At 42.2% G+C, this 16,445-nt stretch overlaps 1 protein-coding gene across 7 annotated transcripts in view; it reads left to right on the plus strand.

The window, feature by feature from the left end:
• The window catches only part of EPM2A (EPM2A glucan phosphatase, laforin), a 269,849-nt gene that overhangs the window by 146,772 nt on the left and 106,632 nt on the right, over nucleotides 1–16,445 (plus strand). For 6 of the 7 annotated variants that reach the window (XM_028494355.1, XM_024122710.3, XM_028494354.2 and 3 more), the window contains exon 4: nucleotides 4,611–7,002. The exons of the other annotated variant lie outside the window; for it this stretch is intronic. In XM_028494355.1, coding sequence (XP_028350156.1) covers nucleotides 4,611–4,888 — 278 coding nt within the window. In that variant the 3' untranslated portion in view covers nucleotides 4,889–7,002. Of the gene's footprint in view, nucleotides 1–4,610; nucleotides 7,003–16,445 lie in introns of those variants that run through there. 7 annotated transcript variants of the gene reach the window in all.

Here is a 16,445-nt window from a genome sequence, read left to right on the forward strand (position 1 = left end):
ACAACATAAAATCTGTTCATTAAAAGTCAGTTTTTCCTTCACACGGAAAGTACTCAGATTGGGTTTTGACCTCTGTAAGCGCAGTGCTGTTTATAACACATGGTTTACCCGTGTCTCCCAAATGGGTTAACATGCTCCCCAGAGCCACCCATTTGTGTTCACAGTCTTAGTTCTTTCTCTGACTTAGCATGCTAAATTCAGTGCTGCCACGAGGCGAAGACACTCCCCTTGGAGCCACATCACCTGGGCTTGAGCCTTATCACCATCATGTGATACGGGCAGGCTTGTTCCTGCACTTGGAAAATGGGGAATAATAATTGCAGACTTACACGATTATAACAGTGGAATAAAATAATTGATATGAAAGTGCTTTCAAAATTCCAAAGTTGGGACTATAATATTAGTGCCAAGTTCTTCAGTTTCTACCAAAGGGCGTTTCAGATAACATAGACCTTATCAATATTAAGGAAAAGAAGATATGCTCAAATAAAATATATTCAGCCATAAATCTGCCTCTGGATTAAGAAAGGAAAGACGTGCGCGCGCGCGCGCGTGTGTGTGTGTTTGTGTGTGTGTGTTGGAAGGCTGAAAGTTGTGCCAGGAATGATTTCTTTCAGGGTCAGCCTTAGGTCAACCTCAGATATCTTTAGGGACTCCCCACTCCCACTTATTTCAGGCCCCCTCATGCCTCAGGCTGCCCCACCATGCCCTTGTCCCCTTTCTCACCTGTGCTTGCTTGCTCATTGCATGTTTTCAGGTAGCTTTTAATCATTCCAGAGTTGGATTAGCCTGGAGGAGATGTGGACCAGAAATTTAGATAAGAGGGGTCTCGGACTGTCTCAGATCAAATCGGTATTAACGGGTTTTTTTACATTGTTTTAATTCATGTATTTAATGAGTGTTTATTGAGCATCTATGGAGAGTCAAGGCCTGTTTTAAATTCCAAAGTAAGAATCACAGATGGTGGAGTGTTTTGTTGGACCTGCACAGGCTTTAAAATTTTCAACTTAGTTGCCAACACTTAAAATTTGGAATATTTTACATTAAAAAATCAGTGGTTCTCTTTTGCCTTGGGGTGTTATTGTTTTTAAAAATGGAAACATTTTATCAAATTAAATTCTCTATGGAGCCTAAATATATGAAGCATAAAAATTAGGGGACCTGGTTGACGCTGGCTTTACTGTGTGAGCCCTGACCCTAGGGAATGTCTTGAGATTCCTTGGTGGGTTGCATATTAGCTCAGGCTAGAATGGGTTTTCAAGCAGAAGGACATGCGCCTGTAGGGCACAGATGGCCCCTCTAGGGTAGGGGCAGAGGTGCTGAATCCCACGGAGGGTATTACTGTCCCACAGGAGTGAGAGCCGCAGCATGACCAGGTAAGTGGGGGGCAGGGACTGACTGAAAATTCAGATTGACAGCATAGTGGCCAGCAAGTGCCATTGACCAGGTAGGTTAGGGAAGGACAGTAGTACAGAGGTTAAAATCAGAGGCTTTAGAATCGGGATGGCTGGGTTGGAGATGGCCGTTGGGGAATAACCTTGGGCAAATCTCAGATATAACTGAGGATAATAATAGTACCAACCTCATAGCTGTTGAGAGGTAGCTATAAAGGAGCTATTGCACACAGAGTGCTTAGATCAGTGCTCGGCAGGTAGAAAAGGCTCAGTACGTGTTAGCTGTCATCAGTCAAAACAGGGTCAAAGTAAAGGAGGGCTCCAGCTGAAGCCAGGCTGAGAGGGGTGGGCCCCCTAGACTGACTGCTTCTCTGGTGCTCCTTTTTATTCTTTATTCATTCTTTATGTTATTTAAATAATTGTTTGATAGTTCTTAAGTGGAACGGCTGAGTGATTCTAGGAGAAGACCACTGGTGGGTGAGACCTGTGTTTAAACTGGGAGCCTTCTGGAGTTTCCACGTGGCAGCTGACATTTACATTCCAGGATTATGTGTCTGAGCTCACTGAACCTGAAACTAACACAAATCCCTTTTTAGCTTCTAAACTGTGTACATACCTGTTGAAGAATCTTTTACAGATAAAAAGGAGAGGGGGCGATACTAGGTCATTTCGGCCATTTGGTGCAGACCCTTCCTCGGGCAACCTCTGGCCAGAATGAAGGTCAGCGGAAGGGATCCTGATGGGTCCATATAGACGTGGCCGGGGCAGGCTCGCTCCGCTGATGCTGCAAAAGCTGAGCATTGACTCTGGGACTCTGCAGCAGCTCCTCCTGCAAATGTCCACTGTGGTTTACTTGTGTATTTGGCCTTTGATGAAAACCCATATTAAAAATGTTTATGCTTATGTCCTGGCAATGAACATGGTAAGTGGAGAGGCAGCCGTAACAGGGAACTTGAAAAGCGAGGCCAGCTGTGTCAGGAGCAGGAGTAACCCAAGCTTCCCAGATCCGTCCCTGGTAGTTCCCTTCCTGGACAGCATCACTGAAAGTAAACCTCTAACACGCCCTCAGCGGAACAGAAGCTGTGCCCTTGAACAGGCCCCACCCTTATCAGCAGGGCCACTCAAACAGACAGTGGAGGTTTTGCCCCCTCTGATCCCTCAACTCAAATGGTGGACCAAATAAACAGTCCTTTCCCTGAGACATACAGCGAGACCCCTCTCTGGTACATACGGTGTCTTCTGACTTGTTACATCTCCGGAGACACTTACTGCCTCTAGGAGAGGGCCATGAGTAACTGACTGAATGGCAGGCCCACCTAGCTCTAACCTCAGAGCACCCTGCAACCAAGCACAGAAGCATAGATCAATTAAAGTTTATGGCTCAGTTTGGACTCTGAGAAATCAATCAAGGCCTGGAGCTGGTGTGTCTCCAATTCAGATGCCTTCAGGGACAAGGCAGGGAACATGAAAGTGTGGCAACAGGTACAGGCAAGAGATGGAGCTTCAGGAACTTCAAAGTGTGCTCTGCTCAAGCGTTCCTGTTAAAAGCATCTCTAAACTGCCACGTGGGGCCTTTAGATCCCTTAGTCAGAGGGAGTAACAGAGCACCAGGAGCAGCTAGGATATTATCTGGCTTCCATAGAGATCTCCAGCTCTGATCTCAGAGCAGGCTGAGCCTGAGGCTAAGTGCTAGCCCCCTCCCACCCCCTGCCCCGGCAGGGAGGTGACTTCAGGCCACAGTGGGATTTTGGTAACTCTCTCCTTCTAAGGTGGTGACGCCTGATTGAAATGTGTTGTGTTGGGCCCTACAAGGCATTTTAAAAAAGGACATCTAAGGAAAGTCTAAACTTACTTGAGCAGCTCTCATGGGAGAATTCCAGGCCTCATGAAATCATTTGAGGGGAGGGGTTTTTCCCACCTCTGCCGTCATCCAACGGGATGGCAACGTGAGGGCTGGACAGGGCATTCTCTGTGGCCCTCGGAAGAGCGCCCCAGGGCTGTGGTGTCTCCATGTGGTTGAGGACAGAGAGCAGCTGGAGAATGTGAGGTCATAGCACAGAGTTTTCGTCCAGGACTCTGTATAGTTTCCCTCTTTAATCGCTTCTTTTTTTTTTTTTTTCTTTTTTGCGGTACGCGGGCCTCTCACTGCTGTGGCCTCTCCCGTTGCGGAGCACAGGCTCCGGGCGCACAGGCCCAGCGGCCATGGCTCACGGGCCCAGCCACTCCGCGGCATGTGGGATCTTCCCGGACCGGGGCACGAACCCGTGTCCCCTGCATCGGCAGGCGGACTCTCAACCACTGCACCACCAGGGAAGCCCTTTAATCGCTTCTTGAAGTAGTTTATAATGACCATCCTCCACTCTCCAAAGAAATCCACTAAATTCATTTTGCTCTGAGCATCTGTGAGCAGCCCCAGGCACCCAGGAGTTCGCTGGTTTTAGGGGCTCTCTGTCCCTAGGGTGATGAAAGGGGCCTGGGTCCAATGGGCCTCAGCAGGGCATCGTATATCCTGTCTCAGTGTGACGAGGGGAAGACATTGGATCCTCTGATCATCAAGATAGTAGCCATAGAGCAGCCACACCTGTAATCATAATTGCACAGTAAAGGAGAAATTGAATCAGTTTTAATACACACTGCATCATGAGGGAATACATGAATGACTGGCTATCCCACATGTATCAATTAACCAGTTAGCCATTTCATTGGACAAATTAAAATTCGCCTATGTTGAAAGAGTCAGATTGACTCCTTTAACCAATATGGACTAACTCTGTTTTGGATTTACCTGGAAGATCCTTTTGGATTAAAGGAAATTCAGGTGACAGGACCTGTGAGCTTCTCTTTGAAATCCTTGAAACCTCTGCCCAATCTGTACAGACCATTCTGATGGATGTAAAAATCCATTCTTCTGAGGATAGGTGGTAGTGAAATTATCTTTGAAGGGAGAGTCGCACGGATGCAGACGTCATTCAAAGGAAAATCAAGTGAAGATTCAGAGCTGACCTATTGCCTCTGGCTGCTCTTTCCACTTTATAATTAGCAGGTTTTGATATTGTCTCACCTTTTCTTTCAAAACGAAGGAATGAAGCAAAAGCTCCGACATCGCTGCCCCTCCTGCCAAAACGTTGTGATTTCTCGGTGCGCTGGAGGAGTGACTCTTAGCGGCGACACGGGGTTCACCTCTCACTGGTCTGTGCTGTGCTCTCTCAATCCCAGGCCGTGTCCAGATGCTGCCGCAGGCGGTGTGTCTCCTCCACGCGCTGCTTGAAAACGGACACACCGTGTACGTGCACTGCAACGCCGGGGTGGGCCGCTCCACCGCCGCCATCTGCGGCTGGCTCCAGTACGTGCTGGGCTGGAATCGCAGGAAGGTGCAGTACTTTCTCGTGGCCAAAAGGCCGGCTGTGTACATTGATGAAGACGCCTTGGCCCGGGCAGAGGAAGACTTTTATCAGAAATTTGGGAAGGTTCGGTCTTCCATATGCGGTGTATAGGTGATGGATCTGCCTCCCCTCCCTCCCGGTTTCCTTACGAAGCCTGAAGTGATGCTTGTAAATGACCTAGAAACCAAGATTCTTCCTCAGCTGGAAAGACGGGTCTTGGCTACTTCCCTGACCGGCCTTCTTTAGTCTGGCCTGACTTTTGGTTACGCTTTGGTTGAGCTGTATCTTCTTTGGAATATTTTACAAAGGAAGCTGTAATTGACACACAAGAAAAGTCTACAAGCAGCTGGACTGTGCAGTGTGGTTCTGGCATCAGACAGAAAGTGAATGGGTGCAGTTCTGTGCCTGCAGGCAGCTCGGCCCCTGCAGCATGGTGGCTGCTTTGTGGTACTGTGAATGCACGACTGCCCTTGCTTATTGCGTTGTGACTTGGCTTGCGGAAGAAAAGGTTGGGAGTTATGTAGATGGCATCACTGCATGTGTCCATGCACACACAGACACACACACACACACACACGTACATACATGCACAGCTTTTCTGCTGAACTGAGATGGATTTATAAAGTAAGAGTTGGTCCTTTGACCAAAGAAGGGAATAGGGTAGGTGGGAGCCTAGGCTAGGATAAAGTAAGAGCCTCATACAACCCAAAGCGATGACTTTCTAGATTTTTTTTTTTTTTTTTTTTGCATTCTGCTTCATGGTTGCTAAAATGTGTTCCAAGACCTCACCTTCCTTCTCTACCCACAACTCTGTGTGACAGCCTCAGTAGCATTATTATCTCTATTTGTTTTAGCTGAGGCTCCGGAAGTAGAGGGAGCATGCCCAAGGTCTCCTGGCTGGTCAGGGACAAGCTGGAGTTTATCACCCAGGTTTATTTGACTCAGTGCTTTTTCAACACAACCTGTGGTTTTGCCAGCACAAAGTTCAGTCTCTGTCAGAGGAAGGTCGATTTTTCTGCAGCAGTTTCTACAGTGAGAAATGGAACAGTATTCTGATCAGTTGCCATAGAATTCAGGAAAGTAGTTATCCTAATTTAAACCATGGGGACTGTCTCAAGGCCAGAGTGGCCTGAGCCATACATAGCTCACAAGAGGAGCTGTATTCCCAAAAGAGCCCCAAGTGCCAAAGTCCACAGACAATTGTTCCACAGTTCAGGAGTGATCCTGTGTTATCCCTCAGTTTAATAGAAAACACAGTTACTGTGCCTCCAGACTATGCAACTCACTATCCTGGGTTCTATAAGAAATATAAAGATTAATAAGATGTTGTCTTCAAAAAGCTCATAGCCTAGAAAAAGCCCTGTGTTCAATCAGGTGCACTGCAGGGTTGAACTAGTAATGTTTTGCTGGAATGCGGAAGGGGAAGTAACTTATTGGGTACTTCTTATGTGCTAGATGCTTTAAATCTTATTTAATGTAATCTTCACAGTACCTTTTGAGGGAGATTTTATTATCTCCATTATATAGATGAGGAAACTAAGACTCAGAGAGATTAAATCAACTGTCCTCTATCACATGGTGAATAAATAGATGAAATAAGATACAAAACTAGGTTTGTCTGACTCAAAGCCCATACTTTTTCTGTTAAACTAAAATGCTTATTTATTTTTCTCCTCCTCCTTCGCTTCCATAAACATTTATTGATAGATATGAGAGACTCTGATTTAGGAAGTATGGGGATAGGAAGGACGAAAGGTAAGTCCCAGTGGAGTTCAGAGGAGGGAGAGGCATCTTATAACTGGGACTCAAGCGCGATGGCATTTAATTTGGGCAGAGAAGGCTGGACAGGACACATGTATCCTACAATTTTACAGAGTTAAATTTATAAGCCAGGATTAAGTAATGTGAAGTCTAGTTCTCTTGCTAAAAATAAGTAGAAATAACTATGGTATTCGAGTAACCCACAGTCATAATGTGTTATGTAAAATTTAATCTTAAAAATGGAATATTTCTAACTAATTATATAAATGTGGTGTGTGAGAATTTCTTTAATGTCTACTAAGTCCAGCTACGTAACCTCCACCATAGAAAGACTTTTTTGGGGTGGATTTTCCCCTTTTTTGCTTTGATAGACAAAATCAGTTTAGGGCTATTAAAAATGTTTTGGAAAAACTTCTCATCCTCAGTGAATGGAATGTCCAATGTATTTCAAAATCACCTGGAACTTTTGCTAAATAAAAGCATTAAAAATGACCTCTGTGTACAGGATTTTTTTAAATGTTGTTAATTTAGTCTGAAATCCAGAAGAACAAACTGTGTTGCCTTATTTATTACAAGAGGCATTCGGCTGAGCTAAATTGTTTTTTCCTTATCGCTCTCATTAGCTGATCAAAATTGGCCGTTACAGGACAAAAGAGAGTCAAAGGTGAGGGCACCACAAAGAAGTGAGGATGGAAAGTTCAAGGGTGTGTCAGAGAAAATCAAAGCAGATATTGCGCCGTTAGCTGCTTGTCACTGGCATTAACAAAACTTTCCAGTCACAGATGTCTCAAAGAACAACATAAGATCTCACTCAGGGTAAAGAGATGTCCCAATAAGTTTACTTTCTTTTAGACTTAAAACATTATCTTTCAATTGTTTTGTGTGCTAATGTTAGGAAAAATTTAAGAAAAGAAACACTCTTTTGACCAACATTAAGGTGTGGGTGAAAACCACTTGGCTTGGCCTAAGAAATAATGATGAAAAAATGTGGTTAGGACTTTGGAACCTATAAAGAAGTAATGAAAGGAGACATCGAGGGCGAGCTAGCTAGGAAATGAGAACTTCCACACATGAAAGAATACTGAATAGCTAAAGGTAGAGTCAGTTTGAGCAAAAGTTAACACTGAAAGTATCTTTGGAGATAATCTGTTTAATTCCCTTATTTTACAGAGGAGCAAACTATGTCTCAGAGACCTCAAATGACTCTTCCTGCCGCAAAAAGCTTTAGTTGAGGGCAGTGGAAAGGGATGAGCTAGGGAGATAGGTCAGGAGATTTACTGCGGTATTGAGGGGTCATAGGAAAGTTCATGGGAGTGAGAGCAGACAGTATTGTTAGTGGGGAAGAGTTGGTGGGAAAAGATTAATGGAAACTAGAGTAAGTGGGAGAAAAATGGCTAAAATGAGAAAAAGCAAAGGGCAGCGAAATTTCCAAAAGAAGAAAAAGCAGGTGGTTCCTTTCATAACGATACTATTGGGGGGATTGAGAAGGAAGATGTGCATGTAGAAACAGGCAGTTAGGGTCAAGTTTACATTCCCAGGATAGAGGGTCATGCTAAGTATCCATCTATAATACTTCTCTTTGGGAGTAGCTCACAGTAGGAAAAGGGACCAGTTTGATGTAATGTGCTGACCAAATAGAGGGGAGAGATGCACAGAGCTTGGGAAAAAGAGAAAATCTGATAGGAGATGGGACTAAGAATAAAATGGGAAGGACTGATGAAGCTACCTCTCATTACAACAGTAGTAATGGCAATAATAATAAAGGGGAGAAGAAGAACAACAATAACACCTTTGTTCTTTCCTTCCCCAATTACTCCAGCACTCTTTCCCACCTCGGTTAATGGAAATATGCTTCCAGAGTCTCAGGTTCAAACCTCAGAGACATTCTTAACTCCATTCTTTCTTTCAAACATCACATTTAATCCATCAGGAAAACCTGTCACCTCTCCTGTTAAAATATCTATAGCCTGACTTTGTTTTACCTCTTCCCCCAAACCACCCTAGGTAGAGCCACCATGATCTCTAGACTGGACTTCAGAAACAGCCTCCTACCTGGTCTGCCTGTGTCTTGCCTTCCCTCTCCCTCTACCTCTACCATTCTCATACAGTGGCCAGGGTGGTCCTCTAAAAATGTATGTCAGATCATATCATTCCCGTGTTCAAAACCTCCAAAGTCTTGCCATGTCACTCAAAATAAAAGCCAGAGACCTCTAAGAACTTACACAACCTGGCCCCCTGTTATGTCTCTGACCTTACCTCCTACTGCTTTCCACCTCTCTGCTCACCCCACACCGGCCTTCTTGCTCTTTGATTATTCCATGAAGGCTCCTATTTCAGGGCACTCGCACTTGCTCTTCTCTCTGCCTGGAATGGTCTTTTTCCAGGTGAGCACATGCCTCACTCCCATCCCTCCTCCAGGGGTGCCTCTCTGGACCACTCTACTGAAAACCGCCACACCCAATTCCAGCCCTCCCTCTCCTCATTCTCTGCTTCATTTCTCTTCATGGAACTTACTACTGGCCAGTATATCACATAATCTGCTTATTTGTTTTATTCTCTGCATCCTCTCACTACAAATGTAAAAATCATAAATGCCAAAATTTGTATTTGTTTTGTTTGGTGACATACTTACAGTGCCTGTAATGGAGCTTGGCAGGTAGCTCAATGAGTCAAGGCCAAGAATAGCTAGTAACTATTGAGAGCTTATAAGCTCTTTTCTCCAAGTGCTTTACCTATACTTGGGAGCTTATTTAATCTTCCCAGCAAATCCTATGAGGTAAATATTATTATTATCCCTATTTGACAGATAAGAAAGCACAAAGAAAATGTGACTTTATTCTAAGGCAAATAGGACAGTTTCACTCCTGGTTTGGTGGAGAAGCGCCTATATGAATTCTGGGCACACCACATGTATTAGTTTGTTAGGGCCTTCATAAAAATGTACTACAAACTGAGTAGCTTAAACAACAGAAATGTACTGTTTTACAGTTCTGGAGGCTAGAAGTCCAAGATAATGTATCCGCAGGATTGGTTCCTTCTGAGGGCTCTGAGGGAGAATCTTCTCCCGGCCTCTCACCTGCCTTCTGTGATTTGCTAGCAATCTTTGGCAGTCCTTGGTTTGTGGAAGCATCACCCAACCTCTGCCTTCATCTTCCCATGGTATTCTCCCTATGTGTGTGTCTGTGTCCAAATTTCTCCTTCTTATGAGGACTGGTATAGTCACATTGGATTAGGGGCCCACGCTACTCCAGTATGACCTTGTCTTAACTAGTTATACTGCAGAGACCTTATTTCTGAATAAGGTCGTATTCTGAGGTGCTGGAGGTTAGGACTTCAACATGTGAATTTTGGTGAGGACGCAATTCAAACCATAACACTACAGAAAACAACTTCCAGTAGACTATGGTGAATGAAAAACCAGGCAGGTTGGAGAAGAGTGGAAATGTGGAAGAAAGGATCAGAATGGACTGAGTTTCCTGTTTTTACCGGTTTAGCCTGATGTCAGGCCACAGTCACAGTAAAACACTTGACAGGAAACACTCTCCTCCTTGGTTCAGGAGCCCAGAGATGAGTAAAATTAAGTATTTTCTTGGTGATAGAGATGAGTTCAGGAAAAATATGTGACTTAACACGGGCCCCGGGCATACATAAAGCATTTCTGGGGGCTTCTGGGTAAAGTTTTCTCCCTCTTGAGAAAGAACTAGAGGAAGAGATGCTCTTTCTTCCTTTGGCGGTTGTTTTGTAGAGATATGTGATCCAGTCTAGTGGAACCATCTTCCTACCAGCCTGAGACTAACACAAAAGGAGAGAAAAGAGAAATGGTGAAGCTGGAGCTACTAGATAAGTTAACCTGAAGTCTTCCCAACTTCTTGACTTCAGTTGTGTGTGACTGCTTATTTGTGTATAAACCAGAGAGTTGGGTTTTCTATTGCTTACAGCTGAAGGCATTGTATTTGGTTCATTACCGATATATAAGTTCTAGTTTTATGAAAAAAGAATTTTTTTGTCATAACTTGTGGCATTAAAATGTACTCTGATTTCTGACGTCACTTAAACAGCTTATGTTTTATATTTGCTGCTACTGGGATATTGCCCAATAGCAGTGTTTTCACTACTGGGTTTCAGAGGATAGTTCTTAAAAGGAAGATGGAAGCTCTTAAATGATGATCTGCAAATGAAAATGTTACAGAGAAAAGTAGTTTGTGATGAATTTCTTAGACTTAGAACATTTTTATATTTGTGATTTCCAGTTATTGTCCTTTGAGTAGTGGTTCTTACCTAGCTAACTGAAAGCCAACCCCAAATGAAAGATATTGAAAACTCACCGTTTTTCTTGACAATAAACAAATATACTCTGCAGGATTACACCCTCAGATAGTCTCCACACCTTATGTGAGCCAGGTAATCTTAATATCTAGCCAAGTAGATGGTGAAAAATTAAACGGACTGGGCTGATTTGAAGTTTATGACTTCTTTTCCCTACCTTTAGACATAAATTATACTGAGTATAAAGTTTTTTTTTTTTAAAGAAGAAAAGAAACAAAAGAAAAAAGTAGCATGTAAAGGAAGAAGCAGTAAAAATAATGGACTTTCACAAATGGAATCATTAGCCCCTTAATATATGAATTGGGTTTTCACATTTTAAAAGTAGAATTTTCAAGTAGGTAATTTAGATGAGGGAAACTTTAAAATATGATTCATATGACAATGTTCAGTGTTTCTAGTTGTATACTTATACTGTAAACTTGTACCAAGTTTTTAATCTAATAAAACTTATATTCAAAACCCTAACACAAAACACATTCAAAACTTTCTTTGGTTGAATAATTAGCTATTATTATTATGTGAGATCATTTAGAGTTTGGTAAAAATGTATTCGTGTGTTTCATATTATTAGTCTTCTACTGAGCAGCTCTTTTATTACCTTCTAAAGATGTCCCATTAGTCTTGTTTGTTTTTCTTTGATTCCTTAGCATTAATTTAGTGTCAACATAAAATATGTGGTTAGTTTACATTATAGTAGGCATGGACTAGCTCTGGGATCCTGTAGCTAGAGGATGTAGAATATCTAAAAATATGTCCAATGGGGGAAAAGCTTTAAGCTCAAATATGATCTGGAAGTTATCATTTGGCCCAAAGGACCAAGAAGAAAATCCAGAGACAGCTGAAAGAATAGCCGGAGGCAGACAGAAAATGTTGGGCCATTCAAGTAACAGGCAGGATGAATTCCTGTACTATAGTTGTATCAGGCGTTATACCAATACTACTAAAGGAAATACTCCTTAGCATTCAGTGGATAAGACTGTTGTCATTTAAAACCTGAACTATAAATATTTAGTATTAAATCATCTGGCCTAGCATCAAAGTGGTATGGATTACAAAAAAGAAATTCAGAAGAAACTGGACAGTGAAAGAGTAAAGAGCTGGACCTAGCACAGAACAGATAATTGTCGTTGTCACACCTATCAAGGCTTTCATCAATTTCTAGTGAGAGAAAACTCAGAACACACTGAATAAAATTTAGTTTGCTGTATATAATTATTTAAGAAAATGGAATATATTTTTCATTTAATAGAGATCCTTATTGTTGCTTTCTTAAAGTTAAACGACAAATCCAAAGATGGATTCATGGTTCAGATAATTGCAGTGAAGATTTTGTACCAACTGTGGACAAACAAGATAATTATCCTCCATTTCTTATAGAATGGTATTCGAACAAAGCTTATGTCTGCCCAGCACCTCACATGCTTCGGGGTCTTAAGCCATTTCTGTTTATTATGATTACTGATATATTTGAAATTGTTTCTATTGTTTAGTTTCTATTTCAAAATCTTTCTGCTTTTTCTATGCCTTATTTTCTCCTTTCTTGCTTTTAGTTTTGACTTTAATTACTTCCTCTTCCTTAAAGGAAAGAACATTAATGTTGACCTACAGCCACTTGTGTTTATCCCTCCTTCCTGTTGACATTATTACAATTATAATTATGAATTGTTTTAGATCTACTTTCTTTTTTCCTTTTTATATTTCTAACTTTTTTTTAATTGTTAAGGAGGGCAAAGCAAATGTTGGTGAGGACGTACTCTTTATTGCCAGACTTATAATTACCACCCCATCTCATTTTTGCCTTCCTATATCTCCCATCTTTCATTATATTTGAGAACTTTAAGCTCAGTGAGTCTCAAGGTTCCAATGAGCACATTATTGCCCATCTTCCTGCAGTACGGCATCTCCTCATTCGGTGATGAAATGTCTTATCTGCTGGTCATCCTTCTTAACTTTTCTATTCATTGTTGCAGGTGGATTTCTATCCTCAAATTTTATGCTGTAATTTCCATTCAGATGTCAGGAGGGATAGCATGTTTGCCATTTTTGATCAGAATTTTCTCAATCATCATCTATACCAGTGACACCCAAATCTCAATTCTAAAGCTCTTTCTTGAGTGCCAGGCCCATATATCAATTTTTTTTTGAACATTTTTATTTGGACATCTCCCAGGATAGCTTTCAAATTCAACATGCCACAAAATGAAGTTTTCTTTCTTTTTCTGAACTTCCCACATTTTCTCCTGTGGGCAAACAGTGACAACCTCTTTGCGCCAGTTGCTCAAGTCAGAGGATTGAATGTCATTTTTGCCGTTTTCCTCCCATTCACCATCCCTCTAATCACTCAGCAAGTTCTTTCACTTATACCTCCTAAATATCTCTTAAGTATGTCCACTCCCAATTATCAGCTCTGATATAGATTATTAAAACATTCTGGGCTTCCCTGGTGGCGCAGTGGTTGGGAGTCCGCCTGCCGATGCAGGGGACGCGGGTTCGTGCCCCGGTCTGGGAAGATCCCACATGCCGCGGAGCGGCTAGGCCCTTGAGCCATGGCGAGGCCTGCGTACCGCAAAAAAAAAAAAAAAAAAAAAAAAAACATTCTGAGTTGTCTTCCTACTGTTATTCTTACCCCTTTCCAGACCATTCTTTATGTGGCTACCAGAGAAACCATTCTGAAATTCAAATGTGATACTGTCTCTTCCTTGCTCAGCGTTTCTCAATGTCTCCTCATCGTTCTAGGGAAAAAGTTAAAAAGTTCTTATTGGGACATATAAGGCCTCTTATGATCCAGACCATGTCTTTCTCTCCAGTCTCTCTTGTCACTCGTGTAACTATCCTCCAAGAGTACACTCCAGTCACAGTGAATTACTTCAGTGTTCTATGAACTTTTTTACCCTCTGGTTTTTGCACATACTCTTTCCTCTGCCTGGAACCCTCTTCCCTCCCATCTATGTCTGGCCTGTCCTTTGTTCTCCAAGGTCACCCTCTCTGAGATGTCTTCGTGGGTCCTCAAGGTTGCTTCTCCCCGGCATTTTCATAGGACCCACGTTTGCTGCTCTTCAAGCACTTAACACACTGCACTATAACATCTTTAGGTAGGAATTGTAAATAGTGTTTAGCAACACAGGCTTTTGCACATTCTCAGATATCATTTAAGCCAAATACTTCTTTGGCTCCTGTGCTCAGATCTGATGTATATTTTAACCTAAGAGAAATATGAAGAAAACATGTCAGAATAACTTTTTTTCATGTAAGTTAATGATTGGGTAATTTATTGAAAAGTACTATCAGAGGCTTCCTTTTGTTGTTTTTTGCTTAATATCCATTTCTATATATAACACTAGTATTTAATGGTATTAAATCATAAAAAATATATATCAACAGCAGAAAGCCATGATTCTATAAAATTTTATATTGCATTTTCAACCCAATCTCTTGCTGAAAATTGCATTTATTGAAATCCCCTTTGGTTTGCCATCATAGGCTAATACTGATGGCATTCAAAAAAGAACAGCCTTATGAAATACATTGCCAAGTGTACTAAGAATATTATTGATTGTATTGCACTGCACAGTATTCTCACAGTGAGTGATCTCATGGAAGAAATTTCCTTCTGGCCAAGGAATTAGGCACAGTTCTTGTTTTCTTGAGCAATAAAAAATACTTTATGCAAGGGTGAAGCTTATAAATAACTGTTTTCCTCTTCTCAGTAACAATTAGGATTATGTAGTACAAATTTCTTGAACTAAATTTACTCCATGGTCTGCCTTGTTTTTCTACCCATTTTTACTCCATTGCCTCATCCTTCTTACTTACTTAAAATTTTATTTTCATTTTGCTATATTGTTTGATTCATTATAAGTGTCATTTAATTCCTTTTGGAGAAAGAGGTATAAATAAATACACAAATAAAATAGTTGCCATGTTAAAACACTTGCTCAATAAAGAATGAATATGAATACTATTTGTATAAATGTCAAAAAGTGGTGAAATGTCATGAAATGTCATATATGTTTCAGGATAAAATTCCATATTTTGGAAATGAAGATACTCTAAAAATAGCATCATCCTTTATACTTTGCCTCATGGACACAAATATCAGACGATTGTCTCAAACCCACAAATTGTCTTCCTGCCTATGTGTTGATTTGATTGATAGATGCATTCTTATGATTAAGCAAGGATGAGCTAGAATTCAGGTCTTCATCATAAGTTTCCTGTATGTCTAAAACTTTACAGAGGGAGGGATGTGTTTTTGTGTTTTTCTTTTCTTTTTCTGATTAATCCAACAAATTGCCTCATCTCCATAATTTCATTTATAATCAATGGAGTAAATAATCAGATGTGAACACCTGTTCTTCCTCTATACATTCTGTTGAGCATAAAAACAGGTGCAGCAACTTGCCTTATCAGGACCGGGTGGGGTAATGCCAGGCTTTCCAGGCAGGGTGGGCTGGGAACTACTCTCAGCCTTGGCTCTGAATTAATTCCCCTACCTGGGCGGTAGCACCAGAACCCTCCACGTGGTTCGGGCTTTTCTCGGGAGGCTGTCAGCCCTGCCTGCCCACCTCTCAGCTCCAGCGCCGTTGGCTGTACAGCTTCCAGGTGTCCGCTCCTCTGGTGAGACGGAGCCGGGAGATGCCCTCCTCAGCTCCTTGCCTGGGTGGGCAAGTCAGGCTCTAGGGCCAGCAGAAATCCTCGTTTGAGGGTCCCACCGAGTTCCCTGGTCAGAGTGCTGCAGCTGAGCGGAGTGGCTGCTTGGGACTACTGCTCGGGTGCTGCAGAAAGCCTTCTTGGAATCTAACATATTATCACTTTGGGACCGTTGGCCAGCTGCTCCTGACTTGGCTACATGAAGGCTTCAGTCTCTGAACTGAAGAGAACCAACACTACTAGCATATCTCTCACCACCATAAATGCAAGCTTTGTCCTGTGACACATGTACCTTCAGCTGACTTTCGAAAGCCTGCCATTTTGGAGGTCATAATTTTGACTGATGGGCCTATAATTAGTATTTCAAGGAAGAGTATCAGGAGGACATCTACAAATCCCAGACTGGCATGGGCAAGTTCTGAGGAATGGTGGAATAATCCAATGTATCTGGGTGACCTTTGGAGATAGCTGAGACAGAGCTACAACAGGGCAGTGGCTGACACACAACTCAGAGCCCATCTTCTCCAGCCGTGTGGCTGACAGGGTCATGTTGCTCCGGCCAGCTGTCAGGCCTGAGCCTCTGAGGTGGGAGAGCCGAATTCAGGACATTGGACCACCAGAGACCTCCTGGTCCCATGTAATATCAATCGGTGAGAGCTCTCCCAGAGATCTCCATCTCAACGCTAAGACCCAGCTCCACTCAATGACCAACAAGCTATAGTGCTGGACACCCTATGCCGAAATGAGAAGACACAGAAATACACAGTAGATGAAGGAGCAAGGTAAAAACCCACCAGACCAAAACAAATGGAGAGGAAGTAGGTAGTCTCCCTGAAAAAGAATTCAGAGTAATGATAGTAAAGATGATCCAAAATCTTGGAAACAGAATGGAGAAAATACAAGAAACGTTTAACAAGGACCTAGAAGAACT

The sequence above is a fragment of the Physeter macrocephalus genome, chromosome 10 (genome assembly GCF_002837175.3).
Source record: "Physeter macrocephalus isolate SW-GA chromosome 10, ASM283717v5, whole genome shotgun sequence".
Lineage (NCBI taxonomy): Eukaryota > Metazoa > Chordata > Mammalia > Artiodactyla > Physeteridae > Physeter > Physeter macrocephalus.